The sequence below is a fragment of the Furipterus horrens genome, unplaced genomic scaffold, assembly GCF_987537825.1.
Source record: "Furipterus horrens unplaced genomic scaffold, mFurHor1.1.pri manual_scaffold_8, whole genome shotgun sequence".
NCBI lineage: Eukaryota > Metazoa > Chordata > Mammalia > Chiroptera > Furipteridae > Furipterus > Furipterus horrens.
The window spans coordinates 59,400,167-59,421,183 of record NW_028327178.1 but is presented as its reverse complement, the minus strand read 5'-3'; the positions used below and the strand labels follow the sequence as shown (position 1 = coordinate 59,421,183).

The following is a 21,017-nucleotide window of genomic DNA, read 5'->3' as shown; positions in this document are numbered from 1 at the left end:
ATTTAAGAGCTGAATACTCACTGAACACTTGCTGAATAGATAGTAAACAAATGTACATACAAGACCTAGGTGATGTGCTACTTCTTAGCAGACACTCTTGTTCCTCTTACAGTTCTAGGAGTGAAGCACTCTTACTTAGGCTACAAATATTTTATACTATTGGAGGTTTAGGGAAGATACACAAATTAAGCAAACAGAATAAAAAGTGACAGATAATTAGTCATTTTCATTGAGAAAATAATTACTACTTTGGAGTAGGAACTAAAATAAATAAGTTCAAAAGAATCAATGGTGATAAATTTTTCTTCTGGTTAAAAGTTATATCAAGCTCTTCAAAAACAAAGCATATTGATAAGTAAGAAAATAATGAAAAAATATACAATGGAATAAAAACATACATACATTTAATATGTAAACTCAATTATATATATTTTAATAAAAATATTTTGTTTATTATTTTTAGAGAGAGGGATAGGGAGGGAGAAAAACATCAATGTATGGTTGCCTCTTGTGCACCCCCAACTGGGGACCTGGCCCATAACCAAGGCATGTACCCTGACTGGGAATGAAACTGGTGACTGACCTTTGGTTTGCAGGCTGGCACTCAAACCACTAAGCCAGACCAGCCAGGGCTCAACTATATGTGCTTAACAAAGGGAGAGAAAGGGTTTTTAAGTATGGGTGATTTAATTTTGAATTTTACATAAACATAAAATGTGTAATTACAGGATAATTTTGATGACATGTAATTTAAGATGTGATCACTCTTTCAGCAGTATTTTCTTCTACTGTTGTTAATGTCAAAGCAAGATAAAACAAAGATAAACATAGTACTAGATACAAACCTATAGATTTCGATATTCTTGTTCTTTTGTCTAGAGAGTTTATAGGCACTTGCTTCTCCAGCCACAATTATAGCATTGTCTTCCATGACAACACCAGTACACACAGTTCCTAAACCCTCCCCATACTTGGGAGATGAGATAAAGTAGGTCTTCCGTGATGCAGGATCATAACAAAAACTGGCATCCCCATAATTCCTACGTCTTGACCTGATTCCTGACGAATTATTGCCAATGCAAAGCAAAAGACTAGTAGTCTCCATGCCATAACGAAGATTTAGAGGATGCTGTTGAGGTGTCTTGAAGGCTTTGAATGTGTTTTGAATTATGTCAATGCAATTTGCATCACATAGAAGCATTGTGTTCCTTTTTAGGGCTTGTCTTAAGAAAGAAGGATTTATAAGTTCCAATCTTACTTGCTTCAAAAGCTCAACAAGATGCTCTTTGCGCAATTCTTGGTTATGATTTACCCATCTCAGAACTAAGTCCAAGATGCTCTCCTCTCTGGATATGTTAAGGTCATCTGATTTAATAAGTGTTAGAAATTGGTGCACTTCAATTTCTAGTATTTCTTCATGTAAGCTCACCTCAGCAAAGTGCTGATATAAATATTTCTTTGAGTGATCAGATAAATCTTCAGCTCCAATCTGCTTTGCAAAATAATATATACCTACACAGTTGAAGACATCCATGTGGTCCATCATATATTTTTGACACACCCTGAAGACTTCTTCCATCTGCATAAAATAGGCAGCCATAGCTACAGTCTGTACATTGGCATTATTGATCTCTAAAACTGCACTGTATATGTAATTTAATATAACTGACACACTTTCTGCTGAGATGTCATAAAGTATGACTTCTCTTTGAGTACATTCAAGCAGTCCACAGGTGAACATAGCTTTGAAATAAGGACTAAAAGCAGCAAGGACCAGTCTGTGGCAAGGAAATTTCTCTCCTTCTGCTATGAGCACTACATCAATCATTTCTGCTAATTCTTTCATGTTCTTAATTTTATGCAGTAAATTCAAGCTATGTTGGTATTTTTCTTTCCCATCAATTTTGCACTCCATGATAGACTCTCCAATGTTTCTAAGTCGTCTTCAAATTTAGCTTGATTCTTGAGGGACTATTTGCATATCTGATTAATCACAAAGCAACAGAGATGTCTTATAACAATCCTGAGGGAAAGAAAAGAAGCAGTTCTCCTCTAAGAAAAAATTCTCTAATAATATTTAAAATGCAGCATTAGTTCTAAGAAGTACTTATAAATAAATATTATTTATTCCAAACAAAATAGTTTAAGATAACTATTTTTTATATCTAAAAATAACATCAATTGTATAAACGGTACATTTTCATTTTCCTAATCAGCTGCAGAGATCTTTCTAGGGGGGCTGGAAAGTCCTTCTCCCCTTGGTGAAAAAAAAGATGGGCACATTTTGCAATTCCACTTTCAGTTATCAAATACAGCTGCCCTTCAGGCAGAGGTTACAGAGAAATTAGCTAATATTTTCTCTGAAGAGATGCAACATAACATAAAAGGCTATGTGCAGTTCCCTGAAAACAAACCCAAATGTTAAAATGGCCAATTCAAAAAATCATAACCATGGGCCACGTAATATGGCCTAACAAATATTCCCTAAAATCTGCTCAAATTGTATTATGGGACAAAGAATTCAAAACAGATGCTTTGGAAAGCACAATCCAATGTCTGCTGACCTGAGATGTCACAATATTTGAAACTTACAAATAAATCATCCTAAACTTAGAAAATACATGAAAGTCATTCAGTTTCTCTCTCCCCTCTCTTTACTCAGCTTCTCTTTGTTTCCTATTTCATAGTAGCAGGGACTGTAACACTTCTCAACTTAAAAAACACCAATTTAATTAAAAGTCTCTTTAAGCTAGATGTCTCATCTTTACCTTGCCCAGAGGAATGGAAATAGGCTGTTCCAAGGAAGTTAATTAGTTGTTTTGATTTAATGAAGGACATTCCTAGAGTCAGAAACCTTAATGTGAGGAGGGAATCTCAAGTCTCTGTCACTCTTTCTAGTTTGTACATGGCTATAAGTTGCATGCAATAAGAATAAATGTTGATGGTAGAAAAACCAGTACTAGGAGATTAAGTAAGAAGAGGAGGTGATAATTTCAACAATGTGAAGACAAAATCTGTCAGCTGTAAAGATTATACATTTTCTAAATCCTTGTGATCCTATAAAGAATTAGAAATATCATGTATCTCAATGAGGCATGGCATATTTTTCAGTGCTAAATTAAAGTTATTTTCAGGAAACAAGTGTTAAACATGATAGAAATGTTTAATTATATAATGGCAACTATAAGACCTATAAAAAGGAATTATAACAACTAGCCAAAGTGGTAACTAAAAAATTACAATAAAAAGTACAACTGTGAAAAAATAAATAAACATTTTTAAAAATTGCCAATCTTAGAATCTGTATACTTAAACTAGAAATAAAGCCCTCCTTGCAAGATTTTCCAGCATTTACAGCTCAGTTGTATTCCATTAAAAGCCTAAGACTTTCATTGCAAGGATTTGCAGGTTAAAAGTGAACCTGTGCTTTTTGCTTTAAAAACATATATTTTTGCAAAGAACCCTCTCTTGCCCTTAGACATTGGCAAGCTTGGTTCTTGGGCCCTCAGATTCAGACTTGGACTTACACCATTAGGCCCCAGTTCTGGGGATGTCGGTCTCTGAGTGGGATTTATGCCACTGGCTCTTCTGGTTCTCAGGAATATGGATTTGGACTGAAACTGCAACCAGCTTTCTTGGGCCTCCACCTGGCAAACAGAAGATTTGTGAGAGTTCTTAGCCTCCATAACCACAAATTAGCTAACCCTGGGAAGAGCAGTTCCTTACAGTGTCAGCAAGAGACTAAGATATCAAGGAGAGATCCAAGATGCTGGACAAGTGGAAGAAACACTAACCTCCCAGGACCAATCTGGAATTTTAACTAAATTGTGGAGAAATCATCCAAAATAACCAACTGAACAATAGCTGGAAAAAAGCCTTATACCCATGGACAGAGAGAAGAATCCGTTTCACCACTATGTGACTGGTATGGAGTGTAGAGGAGATGCGACAAGGGTTGGCTGGGCTCCCATGGGTAGCAGCTGAGTTGCCAGAAGGAATTTCAGCAGCTGGAGGATTCCCCCTGAGAAGTGTGGGGTCTAAACCCTAGCTGGGCTCCCCAGACTATAGCATCAGAACTAAAAATGAACCAGATAGCATCCAGCTACAAAAAGTGGAGGGGTTTCTGCCTACCAGGGAGAGATGGCTGCAGTCACAGAGAGTCTTTTAAAGGGCCAATGCATACAATTTCATTTGAGGCCACTTACCCAGGGCTCTGGCAAAGGGGTGCAGAATGGACTAGAGATGCTTGAGAAGTTTGGGGATGGTGGCTTTGGGGAGAGACCTGAGGAAGCAGCTGATAGAATCCTGTGCTGAGTCATTCCCCATACTGCAGGAGCCATCTTTCTCAGGCAGGCCACTCCCCTCCAAGTGGCATCAGCCTGAGGGGAAGCAATAGCCCCACCCCACCCCACAGAAATTACTCTGCCCTAGATGCTGTGGCACTTAAGCCTGACTGCTGATTACAAATTGACTAGATTAACATTTGAAAGAGATAGTCACAGACTGGATTACTAGTGGTTTTGAACAGGCTGCCTAGGGCTAGACTGGGATACCATCTTCCAGGACCAGGAGCATATCTAGAAAGTGAAGAAAATGGTAAGCACTACATAACACTGAGATGAATTCTTCATGATTTGTATTATTTTCACTCCTGCATAGCCTTTTAACATTCATTTCTTGTCCTTCAAGTTTGTGCATATTGTTGCTAGTTTTTATATTATAGTTTATTTTAAATCTCATATTTTGCTCCTCCCTTCTCTTACTCTATGTTACCTTCCTATTTCCTCTTATTTTTGTTTTATATTCTATTTTCTCTCACTACGACTTGTTTCCTTTTCACACTAAATATTTCTCCAGCCTCTCAAAACCATTTTTCTTGTCATAAGTCACCTCACATTCCTGCTGTTAAAATAGCCTTATTCTCTCTCCACCTTTCTCTTCTTGGTTCATTGATTGTGGATATGGTTGTTGTTGTTGCATTTCTTCAATTTTATTCCTAGATCTTCACTATTTTTGTATTTCAAATCTCAAATTTTACTGTTCCCCTTTTCTATTCCATTTTGCCTTCCTTCGTCACTTTCTTTTCTTTGTATTAAAATTGAATTTTCCCTGTCTTGTCCTGGTTTACACTGCTCACTCCTTACATTCCTTCCTCTCTATTATCTCAAATCACTTCCCTTTCCTCTAGATATCTCTTAAGTTTTCTTTATCTCCCCTCCCCCTTATTATTCCCATTCCACATAAATTAATCTTTGCTCACTGGTTGTTGATAGTGCTGTGGTGGATCTTTTTCTCCAGTTTAGTTCCTATTATTTTTCTTTCTTTTCCTTCTCTCTCTCTTTATATATATAAATTTCTCTTTAAACCTAACATTATATGCTTCCCTTTTCTTACTACATTCTGCTTTCTTTCCTCCCATTTTTATGATGTAAATTTTACTTTCTTTCTGTTATTGCCTTCCCCCTATTCCCTGCTTATATTATTGCTCCTGCCTCTACCATCTCAAAACCATTTTTCTTTCAGTTCATCCCACATTCATTTTTCCTTTCTTATCACTGTCTTACTCTCTTTACACCTTTATTAATACTGGTTCATTTACTGTTTTTTTAAATGTTTTTCTATTACACTTGACCTACTTTTCCCCCATTGCTCCCCCAGTTAATCCCCACAGTCAATCCCCACTCCATTATCCATGCCCATGGGTCATTTATACTAGTTCCTTGACTGCACCCTTAGCCTACTTTCCTCCCTTTTTCTCCTCCGCCTCCTCACTACTCACTGTCAGTCCGTTCCTTGTTTACTTGCTTCTGGTTCTATTCTGCTCATTTGTTTGTGTTGTTCATTAGTTTCCTAGATTAGGTGATATCATATGGTATTTGTCATTTGCTGCCTGGCTTATTTCACTAAGCATAATAATTTCCAGTTCTATCCATGTTATTGCAAAAGGTAGCAGTTCCTTCTTTCTTTCTTCTGCATAGTATTCCATCATGTACATGTACCATAGTTCTTTTGTTCACTCTGCTAATGATGGGTACTTAGGCTGTTTCCAGCACTTGGCTATTGTAAATAGCACTGCTACAAACATAGGGGTGCATAGGTTCTTCTGAATTGGCGTTTCAGAATTCTTCATTATAGTGGAATTGCTGGGTCAAAAGGCAGTTCCATTTTTAGTTTTTGAGGAAATTCCATAGTTTTCCACAGTGGCTGAACCAGTCTTCATTCCCACCAACTGTGTACTAGGGTTCCCTTTTCTCCAAATCCTTGCCAGCACTTGTTGTTTGTTGATTTGTTAATGATGGCCATTCTAATCAGTGGGAGGTGGTATCTCATTGTGGTTTTTATTTGCATCTCTCTGATGGCCAATGATGTTGAGCATTCTTTCATATGTCTATTGGCTCTCTGTATGTTCTCCTTGTAGAAGTGTCTGTTCAGGTCCTTTGCCCATTTTTAAATTAGATTATCTGTCTTCTTGGTGTTGAGTCGTATAAGTTCTATATATAATTTCAAGATCAAACCCTTGTCTGAAGTATCATTGGCAAATATATTCTCCCAAACAGTTGTTTCTCTTTTCATCATGCTGATGTTTTCTTTTGCTGAGTAGAAACTTTAGTTTGATGTAGTCCCATTTGTGTATGCTGTCCTTTACTTCTCATCCCTAGGAGATATATTGGAGAAAATGTTGCTACGTGGGAGATCTGAAATTTTCCTGCCTATTTCCTCTAGGACTTTCATGGTGTCACAGCTTACATTTATGTCTTTGATCCATCTTGAGTTCATTCTGGCGTGTGGTGCAACTTGGCAATCTCATTTCATTTTCTTGCATGTCTTTGTGCAGTTCTTCCAATGCCATTTTTTGAAGAGGCTGTTTTCACTCTATTTTATGTTGCTTCCCCCTTTGTCAAATATTAGTTGACCATAGAGACCTGAGAGACCTGGGTTTACCTGGGCTCTCTATTCTGTTCCATTGATCTATATGTCTGTTCTTATGCCCGTACCAGACTGTTTTATTACAGTGGCCTTGTACTATAGTTTTGTATGATGTATTGTGTTCTTTTCCCTCAAGATTGCTTTGGCTATTGGGGTTCTTTTTGGTTTCATATAAATTTTGGAAGTATTTGTTCTGTCTGTGAAATATGCCATTGGTATTTTAGTAGGTATTGCACTAAATATATAAATTGCTTTGGGTAGTATGGACATTTAATGATGTTGATTCCTCCGATCTGTGAATATGGTATATGCTTCCATTTATTTGTATCTTACTTAATTTCTTTCTTCAGTGTTCTGTAGTTTTCTAAGTACAGGTATTTTACCTCCTTGTTTAAATTTACTCTTAAGCATTTTATTTTTCTTGTTGCTATAGTAAATGGGATTTTTTTCTAGTTTTTATCTCTGATATTTTATTGTTGGTGTACAGAAATACCTTTGATTGCTGAATATTAATTTTAAACCCTGCTATTTTGCCAAAATCACTTATTAGGTTGAGTAGTTTTTTAGTCGAGTCTGTAGGGTTTTCTATGTTCACTATCATGTCATCTGCAAGTAATGACAGTTTTACTCCCTCTTTTCCAATTTGGATGCCTTTTTTTTTCTTTTTCTTGTGTGATCACTGCAGCTTGCAAGTTACAAAACTATGTTAAATAGGAGTGGAGCGTGTGAACATCTTTGTCTTGTTCCTGATCTAGGGGGAAAGCTCTTAGTTTTGCCCATTGAGTATGATTTTGGCTATAGGTTTCTCGTATATTGCCTTTATTACGTTGAGGTATTCTCCCTCTATCCCCACTTTGCTGAATCTTTTATCATAAATGAGTGTTGTACTTTATCAAATGCTTTTTCTTCATCTATTGATATGGTCATGTGATTTTTGTCTTTCAATTTGTTTATGTGGTGTATTATGTTTACTGATTTGCAAATGTTAAACCATCCTTGAATCCCTGGGATGAACCCCACTTGATCATAGTGCATTATGTTTTTAATGTGTTGCTGGATCTGGTTTGCCAATATTTTGTTGAGGATTTTAGCATCTATGTTCATCAACGATATTGACCTTTGGTTTTCTTTCCTTGTGTCTTGACCTGGCTTTGGAATTAGGATAATACTGGCCTCATAGAAAAAGTTTGGGAGTCTTCCCTCTTCATGGATTCTTCGGCATAGTTTGAGAAGGATAGGAGTTAGTTCTTCCCTAACTGTTTTGTAAAATTTGCATGTAAAACCATCCGATCCAGGGCTTTTGTGTGCTGAGAGTTTTTGTATTACCACTCCAATTTTACCACTTGTTATGGGTCTATTCAGGCCTTCTACTTCTTCTTGATTTAATTTTGGAAGATTATATGTTTCCAGAAATTTGTCCATTTCATCCAGGTCATCAAATTTCTTGCTATATTGTTGTTCGTAGTAAATTCTTATTATCCTTTGTATTTCTGTGGTATCAGTTGTGATTTCTCCTCTTTTATATCTAATTTTATTTATTTGGGTCCTCTCTCTTTTTCTTGATGATTCTGAATAAACACTTGTCGATTTTGTTTATCTTTTCAAGGAACCAGCTCCTGGTTTTACTAATCTTTTGAATTGTTTACTCTATGTCATTTAATTCTGCTCTGATTTTGATGATTTGCTTCCTTGTACTCATTCTGGGCTTTTTCTGTTGTTGTTCCTCTAGTTCTTGTAGCAGTAGGGTTCGTTTTTTTAAATTTGAGATTCTTCCATCCTTTTAAGGTAGGCTGTATTGGTATGAACTTTCCTCTCAGGACTGCATTCGTTGTGTCCCATAGGTTTTTGGCTGCTGTGTGTTCATTATAACTTGTTTCCAGAAACATTTTTATTTCTTCCTTGATGTCATTGCTAACCTATTTATTATTTAATACCATGTTATTCATTCCCCATGAATTTGAATGTTTTTAAGTTTTTCCTTATGGCTGGTTTCCAGTTTCAAGACATTAAGATATGATAAGATGCTTCATATAATTTCAATTTTCTTAAACTTGTTGAGGCTTCTTTTCTGTTCTACCATGTGGTCTATCTTTGAAAATGTTCCATGTGCACTCACAAAGAATGTATATTTTACTCAGCAAAATGGGAATAAAGGGAGCATACCTTAACATAATTAAGGCTATATATGAGAAGCATGAAGCCAACATCATACTCAATGGAAAAAAACTAAAAGCATTCCCTTTGAAAACAGGAACTAGACAAGGCTGTCCATTCTCCCCACTCCTATTCAACATAGTATTGGAAGTCCTAGCCACAGCAATCAGACAAGAAAAAGAAATAAAAGGCATCCAAATTGGGACAAAAGAAGTAAAACTATCATTATATGCAGATGACATGATAGTATACCTAGAAAACCCTATAAACTCCACTAAAAGACTACTCAATATAAGTTAATTTGGAAAAATAGCAGGGTACAAAATAAATATACAGAAATTGAAGGCATTTCTGTACACCAACAAAAAAATAGAGACAGAGACAAAAAAGAAAATACCATTTACTATAGCAACAATAAAAATAAAGTACCTAGGAATAAACTTAACCAAAGAGATAAAAGACCTGTACTCTGAAAATTACATAACATTGAAGAAAGAAATTAAGAAAGATACAAATAAATGGAAGCAAATACCATGTTCTTGGATGGGAAGAATCAACATCATCAAAATGGCCATACTACCCAAAGCAATGTACAGATTCAATGCAATCCCTATTAAAATACAAATGACAGACTTCCGGCCAAGATGGAGGCTTAGACGGACATGCTCAGTCTCCCTCTACAACTAGAGAGGAATACAACTACTTCAAAACAAAAGATAACTAGAAATTCCAGAAAATAAAACTACACAGAAGCCCAACATACAAAGATATAAACCAGCGGCGCTCTTTGGGCAGGTAAGAAGAGCTAAAGTGGGGCTGCTGTTTGCAGTAGCACCAGGGACAGCGGCAGGCAGAGCAGTCTCAGCTGCAGTCTAACCCCAGCAGCTTGTGACCCCAAGGCTCAGAAAAGCAACCACCACATCGCCCCGAACATTGAGGCTCAGAGGGTGGGAGGACTGATCCCAGTCTCCTAGTGGAATAACTGCAGGAATCCATCTTGGACCCCCGCCCCCACACAAAGCGCCATAGCGCTGAGAAATAGGTTGCAGATCGCCGCCAGTCACTGGGTAGTGACAACAAAGGGTCACAGTGTGGCAAGAAAGGTTGCTGGACTGCTGCCAGTCACTGGGTAGTGATGACAAAGGGCCACAGCGCAGCGAAAAAAGTTGTGGATTGGCGCCAGATCACTGGTCGCTGGGTTGTGATGAGTACACAGGCACTGCCCCCTATAGCCAGCCCAAGAAAACAAAATGCAAATCTGTCAAAATGAGGCAGACAACTATAGAAATCCCAGTGGCGCAGGTCACCAGGCAACAGATGAAGAATCTGACAGATGAACAAATAAGAAACCTGTGAGAGGCTCAGTTCAGGGCCATTGTTATCAGGTGGCTTACAGAATTAACAAAAGATCTGGAAAAAGATGAGAAAGAATAGAAAAACACTCATACTGAAAGGAACAAAACCACATACAAGACAGATGGTGAGGAAATAAAATCCAGAGTTCAAATAAACAAACGAGAACACAGAGAAGGAACAAACAGTCAACCAGTGCAGAGAGAGGAAACAGGAAGCAAAGAAAATGATGAGAGGATCAGAAACCTCTGGGACAGCTATAAAAGGTCCAACATAAGAATCATTGGTTTGCCAGAGGGCGAAGAAGAGGAACTAGAAATTGAAAAATTAAGTGAAAATATAATAAAGCAGAACTTCCCGAACTTGGGGAAGGAAATAGACTTACAGGTCCAGGAAGCACAGAGAGTTCCAGAAAAACTGGACCCAGGGAGAACCACTCCAAGACACATTATAATCAAAATGTCAAAAGTTAAAGATAAAGAGAGAATCTTAAAAGCAGCAAGAGAGAAGAAAAGAATCATGTACAAAGGGGTCCCAATTAGACTATCAGCTGACTTCTCAAGGGAGACCCTGCAGGCAAGAAGGGACTGGCAAGAAATATTCAAAGTAATGAAAATCCAAAACCTACAACCACAAATACTCTATCCAGTGAAATTGTCATTCAGAATAGAAGGGCAGAGAAAGTGTTTCCAGGACAAAATAAAACTGAAAGAGTTCATTAGATCCAAACCACTATTATATGAGATGTTAAAGGGACTGGTTTAGAAAAAGGAGGATCAAAACTATGAACATTAAAATGAAAACTGTATCACAAGAAACAACAACAGAAGCTATGGAATTGAAACAAAGGCAAACTAAACAGGCAACAAGAGTGGAAAAAGAACTATAGGTATGGTGAGCATATTGGGGGGAGGTCAGCAGGGAGGGGAAAGGGGGAGAGGGAGGGAGATGACATAGGAATTAAGGAGCATAGTAGGAGGGAATGGAATAGACAGAAAGAGGTTGAGAAGAACTATATGCACAACCAATGGACATGGACTAAAAGGGGGAGACAACTGGAGGGAGGGGGGCCACTGGTTGAGGGGAGCAGAGGGAAGGGAAATTGGGACAAATGTAACACTATAGTCAATAAAACACATTAAAAAATAAAAAATAAAGTACAAATGACATATTTCACAGACATAGAACAAATACTACAAAAATTCATATGGAACTAAAAAAGACCCCAAATAGCAAAAGCAATATTGAGACAGAAGAACACAGCAGGAGGAATCACAACACCAGATATCAAAAAATACTACAAAGCCACTGTGATCAAAACAGTCTGGTACTGGAATAAGAAAAGACATATAGAGCAATGGAACAGAATAGAGAGTCCAGAAATAAATCCAGGATTATACTGTCAACTAATATTTGATAAAGGAGGAAGGAGCATAAAATGGAGTGAGAATAGCTTCTTCAACCAATGCTGCTGGAAGAACTGGATTGGGACATGCAAAAAAATGGAACTAGACCACCAACTTACACCACACATGAGAATAAACTCAAGATGGATCAAAGACTTAAATGTAAGCTGTGACACCATAAAAGTCCTAGAGGAAAACATAGGCAAGAAAATTTCAGATATCCCATGTAACAATATCTTCACAGATATATCTCCTAAGGCAAAAGAAATAAAGGAAAAAATAAACAAATGGGACTACATCAAACTAAAGAGTTTCTGCTCAGCAAAAGAAAGCATCAGCAAGATGAAAAGGAAACCAACCATCTGGGAAAACATATTTGCCAATGACATCACAGACAGTGTACTGATCTCCAAAATATATAAAGAGCTTATGCGACTCAACATCAAGAAAACAAACAACCCAATAAAAAAATGGGCAGAGGACCTGAACAAACACTTCTCTGAAGAGGACATACAGAAGGTCCATAGACACATGAAAAAATGCTCAACATCATTGGCCATCAGAGAGATGCAAATAAAAACCACAATGAGATACCACTTTACACCTTTCAGAATGGCCATCATCAACAAATAACAAGTGCTGGTGAGGATGTGGAGAAATGGGAACCCTACTGCACTGTTGGTGGGAATGCAGACTAGTGCAGTCACTATGGAAAACAATATGGAATTACTTCAAAAAACTAAAAATGGGACTGCCTTTTGAGCCAGAGATTCCACTGCTAGGATTATACCCGAAAAATCCTAAAACCCTAATTCAAAAGAACTTATGCACCCCTATGTTCATAGCAGCACTGTTTACAATAGCTTAGTGCTGAAAACAGCCTAAGTGCCCATCTGTAGATGAGTGTATCAAAAAACTGTGGTACATTTTCACAATGGAATACTATGTAGCAGAAAGAAAAAAGGAACTCCTACCATTTGCAACAACATGGATGGAACTAGAGAGAATTATGCTTAGTGAAATAAGCCAGGCAAAGAAAGAAAAATATGATATCACCTAATACAGGAAACTAAGAACAACATAAAGAAACAAACTAAATAGAACAAGGAGCAGAATAGCAGTCAATAGGGGGGAAGGGGGAGGGAGAGAAGGGGGATACGTAAGGGAAGGGTTTAGTCAAGGAGCATGTATAATGACTCATGGACATGGACAACGAGGAGGGATATGATTGTGGGAGAAGGGGTGGGCTGGGTGGGGGAGAGCAATGAGGGGAAAATGGGACAACTGTAATTGGAAAACCAAAGGAAAAAATGTGTATTTTGCTTCCTCTGGGGTGAAGAATTCTATATATATATATTAAGTCCATTTTATGTAGAATGTTGTTCAATGCCTCAATATCCTTGGTGTTACTTTGCTTTGAAGATCTGTACATTGCTGACAATAGGGTGATAAAATCCCCTATTATGAGTGTGGTGCTGTCAATATCTTTCTTGAATTCCTCCAAGATATTCCTTATATATTTGGGTGCTCCTATGTTGGGTGTATATGTTTACCAGGGGTATATCTTTTTAATGAATTGTTCCCTTAATTATTATTAAATGTCCTTCTTTGTCTTTTTGTGGTATTTGTTGTGAAATCTATTTTGTTTGCTTCCCCAGTGTTTGTTTTTTTTTTTTATGTCCATTTGCTTGAAATGCCTTTTTCCATCCCTTAGCTTTTAGTCTGTGTAGAGCTTTTATTCTGAGGTGGGTCTCTTGTAGACAACACTTATATAGGTCATGTTTTCTTATCCATTCAGCTACCCTATGTCTTTTTTTTATTTTTTATTTTTATTGTTTTTCTGTTACAATTGTTCCACTTTTTCTCATTGCTACCCCCCACCCAGCCCATCCCTTCATGCACAGTACATCCCCACCCCGTTGTCCATGTTCATGGGTTATTTGTATTAGTTCTTTGCTAAACCCTTCCCCTACTTACTCCCTTTCTTCCCTTCCCCTTCCCCCCTGATAACTGTTACTCTGTTTCTTGTTCAATTTTGTTCATTTATTTGAGTTGTTCATTAGTCTCCTGTATTGGTGATAGCATATGGTATTTTTCTTTCTTTGCCTGGCTTATTTCACTAAGCATAATTCTTTCTAGTTCCATCCATGTTTTCACTAATGGCAGGAGTTCCTTTTTTCTTTAGGCTGCATAGTATTCCACTGTGTAAATGTACCACAGTTTTTTAATCCACCATCTACAGATGGGTACTTCGGTTGTTTACAGCACTTGGCTATTTGTAAACTGCGCTGCTATGAACATAGGGGTGCATAAGTTCTTTTGAATTAGGGTATCCAAATTCTTCGGGTATAATCCTAGCAGTGGAATTGCTGGTTCAAAAGGCAGTTTCATTTTTAGTTTTTTGAGGAAATTCCATATTGTTTTTCATAGTGGCAGCACAAGTCTGCATTCCCACCAACAGTACACTAGGGTTCCTGTTTCTCCACATCCTCGCCAGCACTTGTTGTTTGTTGATTTGTTGATGATGGCTATTCTTACTGGTGTAAAGTGGTATCTCATTGTGGTTTTTATTTGCATCTCTCTGACGGCTAGTGATGTTGAGCATTTTTTTATATGCCTCTGTACCCTCTGTATATCATTCTTGGAGAAGTGTTTGTTCAGGTCCTTTGAGTATTTTTTAATTGGGCTGTCTGTCTCCTTGGTGTTGAGATGTGTAAGTTCTTTATATACTTTTGAGATCAATCCCTTATCTCATGTATTATTGGCAAATATGTTTTCCCATATGGTTGGTTCCCTTTTCATCTTGCTGCTGTTTTCTTTTGTTGAGCAGAAACTCTTTAGTTTGATGTAGTCCCATTTGTTTATTTTTTCCTTTATTTTCCTTGACTTAGGAGATGTATTAGTGAAAATGTTGTTACATGGGATATCTGAAATTATCCTGCCTGTGTTTTCCTCTAGAATTTTTATGGTGTTACATCTTACATTTAAGTCTTTGATCCATCTTGAGTTTATTCTGGTGTGTGGCATAAGTTGGTGGTCTAGTTTCATTTTTTTGCATGTCCCTGTCCTGTTCTCTTAGCACCTTTTGTTGAAGAGGCTCTTCTCATTCCATTTTATGTTTCTTCTTTCTTTGTCAAATATTAGTTTACCATAGAGGCCTCGGTTTATTTCTGGGCTCTCTATTTTGTTCCATTGGTCTATATGTCTGTTCTTATGCCAGTACCAGACTGTTTTGATTATAGCGGCCTTGAGGTATAGTTTGATATCAGGTATTGTGAGTCCTCCTATTGCGTTCTTCTGTCTCAAGATTGCTGTGGCTATTCAGAGTCTTTTTTGGTTCCATATGAATTTTTGAAGTACTTGTTCTAGGTTTGTGAAATACGTTGCTGGTATTTTAATAGGGATTGCATTGAATCTATAAATTGCTTTGGGTAGTATGGACATTTTAATGATGTTGATTCTTCCCATCCATGAACATGGTATATGCTTCCATTTATTTGTATCTTCCTTAATTTCTTTCTTCAGGGTTATGTAGTTTTCTGAGTACAGGTTTTTACCTCTTTGGTTAAGTTTATTCCTAGGTACTTTATTTTTCTTGCTGCAATAGTAAATGGATTTTTTTTTTGTGGTTTCTATTTCTGATATTTTATTGTTGGTGTATAGAAATGCCTTTGATTTCTGAATATTGACTTTGTATCCTGCTATTTTGCCAAATTCACTTATTAGGTAAAGTAGTTTTTTGGTGGAGTGATAGGTTTTTCTATGTGTACTATCATGTCATCTGCAAATAGTGACATACCCTGTGTCTTTTGATTAGAGCATTTAATCCATTTACATTTAAGGTTAGTTTTGATAGGTACTTATTCATTGTGATTTTTTCCCTTTACCCCTTGCTCCTCTCTCTCTCTCTTCTTCTTCTTAAAGCATTCTCTTTAGCACATTTTGCAATGCTGGTTTGGTGGAGATGTATTCTTTTAGTCTTCCTTCGTCTGAGAAACTCCTTATTTCACCTTCTATTTTGGGTAGAGTATTTTTGGTTGTAGCCCATTGTTTTCCATTTTCTGAAATACTTATTGCTATTCTCTCTGGCTTGTAGTGTTTCTGTTGAGAAATCAGTTGATAGCCTTATCGGAGCTCTCTTGTATGTTATTTGCTATTTCCCTCTTGCTGTCTTTAGGATTCTCTCTTTGTCTTTGAATATTGCCATTTTAATTATGTTGTGTCTTGGCATGGGCGTCCTTGAATTCATCTTCATTGGGACCCTCTGTGCTTCCTGTGCTTGTGAGACTTTTTCTTTCACTATGTTTGGGAAGTTTTCTGTCATTATTTTTTTCAATCAGGTTTTCTATCCTTTGCTCATCTTCTTCTTCTGGTACCCCTATGATATTGGTATTATTACATTTCATATTGCCTGGTAGCTCTCTTAAACCTTATTCTTTCTTTTTCCGTCTTTTTTCATTCTGTTGTACTGTCTGGAAATTTTTTTCTATGTTATCTTTTAGCTCTCTGGTCTGGTTCTCTGCTTCATTTAGCCTGCTTTTGATTCCTTCTACTGTGTTCTTCAGTTCAGAAATTTTATTCTTTATTTCTTCCTGGCTCCTGTTGATAGATTCTGTGTCCTTTTTAATGCTGGTATAGTTCTCAGTAAGTTTCTTGTCACTTCCCTGAGTTATTTGTAGTTTCCATGGAGTTCTTTGAAGTTCTCCTGCAGTTCGTTGTAGTTTTCTCTGTGTTTGTGAGTTTATTGAGTTTCCTTATTACCATTGTTTTGAATTCTATGTCTGATTGCTTGCTTCTATTTCATCTATCCCACCTTCTGGGAATTCCTCCTTTCCTTTCGATGGAGTGTTGTTTTTTCATTTCCCCATTTTATGTGGGTCTTCTTGTTTGTTTCTGCTTCTTAGATTGATATGCTTTGACTTCCTGCTTTTGTGTTGTGACTTCCTGTGGTAGGAGTTCTCTGGGATTCAGTGATGCACACTCCTTGATCTCCTGAACTTGATGCTCTTGGGGTGTCCTTTACACCATTTATGTCTGGTAATATTTTAGTTTTGCTTGTTATTTTGTTGCTTTTTGCTCATTCTATCCAGCTAGCTTCTTGAGAGTCACTCTGCACACCTCATCTTGTAAACAGTTGTTGAGCTGTTGCTAAAACAAAGCCACTTGCCCAGGAAAGAATCCCACACCCACAAAGATGTCCCTAACCTTCAATCACCATATCAACTGCAAATGAACCAGTATTAATACGGATGTAAAGAGATTAAGACTATTGCATGAAAGGAAAAACAAATAAGAGCTGACTAACTGAAAGAAAACTGATTTTTGAGAAGTGAGGAGAGGAGCAATAATAGTAGCAAGTAGGTACAAGACAATGAGAGAAAGTTAGTAAAATTTATGTTGTATATGAAAAAGGGAGTGAAGAAGGTTGAATGGATTGAGAGAGGAGAAATGTGTAGTATTGGGTTTAAACAGAAGTTGTAAAAAAATATATATATAGTGTGTGAGAGAACAAATACACACATTCAAAAGAAATAGGAAAATGAATAAGAAGAAAAAAAAATAGACACCAAATTAGAGAAAGTTTCACCACAGCACTAATAATAACCTATCAGCTAAGATTAATATAGGTGGGAAGGGAGCAAGAGGTAAAAAAGAAAGAAAGAGAAGCTTAAGAGATGCCGGAGGAAAAGGAAGTGATTTTGAGATGATAGTATGAGAAGGAATATTTAAAACGAGGAATGAAAACAAGGCTAAGATGAAAAAATTCAAATTTAAAATGAAATAAGGGAGGACTAGAGGAAGGTACAAATGGATTAGGAGAGGAGAATAGTAAGATTCTAGATTTGAAATAACAGTATAGTGAAGATCTATGAATAAAATTGAAGAAATGTCACAGATTGATCAAGGTGGTGAGAGAATAAGTAATTTTTTTCTTTTTTTAAATATGCTTTATTGATTATGCTGTTACAGTTGTCCCAATTTCTTCTCCCTTTGTTCCCCTCCACCCAGTGACATCCCTCCCTCCTGTTGTCTCCCACCCGTAGTCGATGCCCATTGGTTGTGCATATAGTTCTTCTCAACAACTTCCTATCTACTCCACTCCTTCCTACTATGCTTCTTAATTCCTGTACCATCTCTCTGCCTTTCCCCCCTTCTTCTTCCCTGCTGACCTCCCCCCATAATTTTCCCTATGCTTATAATTCTGTTAACACTCTTGTTGCCTAGTTCGTCTTTGTTTCGGTTCCCTGGCTTCTGTTGTTGGTTGTTGTGATACAGTTTTCATTTTAATATTCATAGTTTTGATCCTCTTTCTTCTAAAAAAGTCCCTTTAACATCTCATATAACAGTGGTTGGATCTGATGAACTCCTTCAGTTTTGCTTTGTCCTGGAAACACTTTCTCTGCCCTTCTATTCTGAATGACAGCTTTGCTGGATAGAGTAATCGTGGTTGTAGGTTTTTGCTTTTCATTACTTTGAATATTTCTTGCCAGTCCCTTCTTGCCTGCAGAGTTTCTTTTGAGAAGTCAGCTGATAGTCTAATTGGGACCCCTTTGTACATGGTTCTTTTCTTCTCTCTTGCTGCTTTTAAGATTCTCTCTTTATCCTTAATTTTTGACATTTTGATTATAATGTGTTTTGGTGTGGTTCTCCCTGGGAGCAGTTGTTTTGGAACTCTGTGCTTCCTGGACCTATAAGTCTATTTCCTCCCCCAAGTTAGGGAAGTCCTGCTTCATTCTTTTTTCACATAACTTTTCCATTACTAGTTCTTCTTTTTCACCTTCTGGCAACCCTATGATTCTGATGTTGGCCCGCTTATAGATGTCTGATAAGTTTCTGAGCCTCTCCTCATTTTCCTCACTTCTAATTCCCAGTTTCTACTGGTTGACTGTTTGTTCCTTCCCAATGTTTAGATTTTTTGATTTGATCCCTGGTTTTTTTTTTTTTCCCTCACCACTAGTTTAATATGTGTCTTTGTTCATTTCAGCAGGACTAGCCTTCATTTCTTCCCTGTCTTGTTTAAGATCTGCTGTTAGGTCTGTAAGTGCTTTTATAAGGAAAGCTCTGAACTGAGCCTCAGAAAGATTTCCTATCTGCTGCTTCATTAGATTGTAAATTTGCTGTTTGGTCACCTGCGTCACTGAGATCTCTATCATGATCTGTGCCATCTTGAACAGTTTTGTGTTTACCTTTGCTCCCTGGGCAGGCCTGTCACACCTCCTATGCTATAGAGGGTGGAGCTTCGTGCACTTGTCACAACCGGGTGACCCGTCTCACCACACTGTGATGTTTTCTGCAGGGGTGGGGGTCCAAGATGGATTCTTGCCATTCACTCTCCGCTGAGAGACCGGGAGCCTCCTCCTCTGTCCCCACTCCCACTAAGCCTCACAGTCCAAGGCAATGGAGGTATGCTTTCCCCAACTCTGGAATCACAAGCTGATGGGTCTGGTCTGCAGCCGGGGGTGCTCCCTAGGCACTTTTCACCTCCCCTTTAATAGGGGTGTCTGTACTTATCACTGTCCTGCTGTGTCGCTGCTGCTGCTGTGGACAGCACAGGTTGACCACTCCTCCCCGGCTTCACTCCTCCTACCTGTTCGGATGAGCACCACTTCTTTATAACTTCATATTTTGGACTTCTATTTATTTTATGGAACTTCTGGTTATTGCTGGTTTTGCGGTAGTTGTATTCCTTCTTAGTTTTGGAGGAAGACAGAGCATGTCAGTGTAGGCCTCCATCTTGGCCAGAAGTCTCCTGTGTTTCTTTGCTTCTGTGTCCTAGGGAGAGCTGTCGCTCCTGTTATGTTTTAAGGGACAGAGCCTTAGGGATTCGTCAGTAACAGGCAACCTGTTTTCCCATATTGTGGCGCTGTATGCAGGGGAGGGGTGTGAGAAGGAACAATGCCACTTGCCCAGCACTTGCCCCTTTTTCAGGCATTTCTCCCACTTCTGAACCAGACTGCCACCTCTCTAGCTGCTGCCCTGGCCATCGTTCCCAGAGTGGGTGGGTATGCGGATGTTCTAGGTATGTGGGGGTCCTTTAAACAAGCATACTCTGTTGAGAGACTGGCAGTTTCTGCCTCCATCTCAACCCCCACTGATTTGCACAGTCAAAAGCAATGAGGCTTGATTTTCCCCAGAGCTGGGACAGTGAGCTGCTCTGGTGAGGAGCTGAGGATGCACCCCAGGTGTTCCTCCTGACTTTTTAAAATGTGTAATTACAGTTTCCACTGGCCTGCTGCTCTTGCTGCTGCTGCCACCACCACACCATGTCCTCTCCGCCTGGGCTCCGCCCCTCCTACCTGTCTGAATGAGTATTTCTTCTTTATATCTTTGTTTGCTGGACTTCCATGCACTGATTTTCTGGAACTTCTGGTTGTTTCTAGTTTTGAGGTAGTTGTAATCCTTGTTAGTTGTGGAGGGAGATGCAGCATGGCTGTCTACACCTCCATCTTGGCCAGAAGTCTCGAGAATAAGTATATTTTATGATGAGAAAAAAAATGTGAGGTGACTAATGCCACAAAAAATGACATGGAGAGGCTGGAGAGGTGAGAAAAAATGAGTGAAGATTGGAAACTAGTCGTAGTAAGAGAAAAGGTAGAATTTAAAACAAAAATAGAGGAGAAAATCAGATAGTAAAATTGATTGAGAAAAGGGAGGGGCAAAATATGAGATTGAAAATAAACTATAATATAAAGACTAATTACGTATAATGCATAGACAGGGAGGACAAAAAAATGACAGTTGAAAGGATATGCAGGAGACATTCCTGTGGAAGATCACAGTGGAATTTGTCTCCATAGTATCTGTATTTTTTTACTTTCTTCTCTTTCTGTATCTGCCCCTGCTGATTTTAGTTTGTGTCCAAGTCTGGATCTAGGCAGTCTGATCATGACCACTGGTGCTCTTCTTCCTGTTTCTCTCTCTTTTGCTTTTTACTCTAGTCACTCTGTAATCTGCAGTCAGGCATTATCACCATGGGGCGGGGCCAAGTAGTTTCTTCAGGCGGGGTTATTTATTCCCTTCTGGTTGTTTCCACTTGGAGGGGAGTGGTCTGCTTAAATGATTTCTCCCACAACATTGGGGATAAATCTGCACTTGGGTCCATTCCACCATCTCCCCACTCTCTTTCAATGACAACACCACCCCAATCTTAGCTCAAGCATCTGCAGTCCACTTCGT

General features: G+C 38.2%; 1 protein-coding gene across 3 annotated transcripts in view; it reads right to left on the bottom strand.

Annotated features, from left to right (window-relative positions):
• The window catches only part of KBTBD12 (kelch repeat and BTB domain containing 12), a 153,203-nt gene that overhangs the window by 96,177 nt on the left and 36,009 nt on the right, over window positions 1-21,017 (bottom strand). For all 3 annotated transcript variants that reach the window (XM_090285908.1, XM_090285911.1, XM_090285910.1), the window contains 2 exons: window positions 3,528-3,647; window positions 846-2,023 (listed from right to left, as the gene is read on the bottom strand). In XM_090285908.1, coding sequence (XP_090142034.1) covers window positions 846-1,915 — 1,070 coding nt within the window. In that variant the 5' untranslated portion in view covers window positions 1,916-2,023; window positions 3,528-3,647. The remainder of the gene's footprint in view (window positions 1-845; window positions 2,024-3,527; window positions 3,648-21,017) is intronic.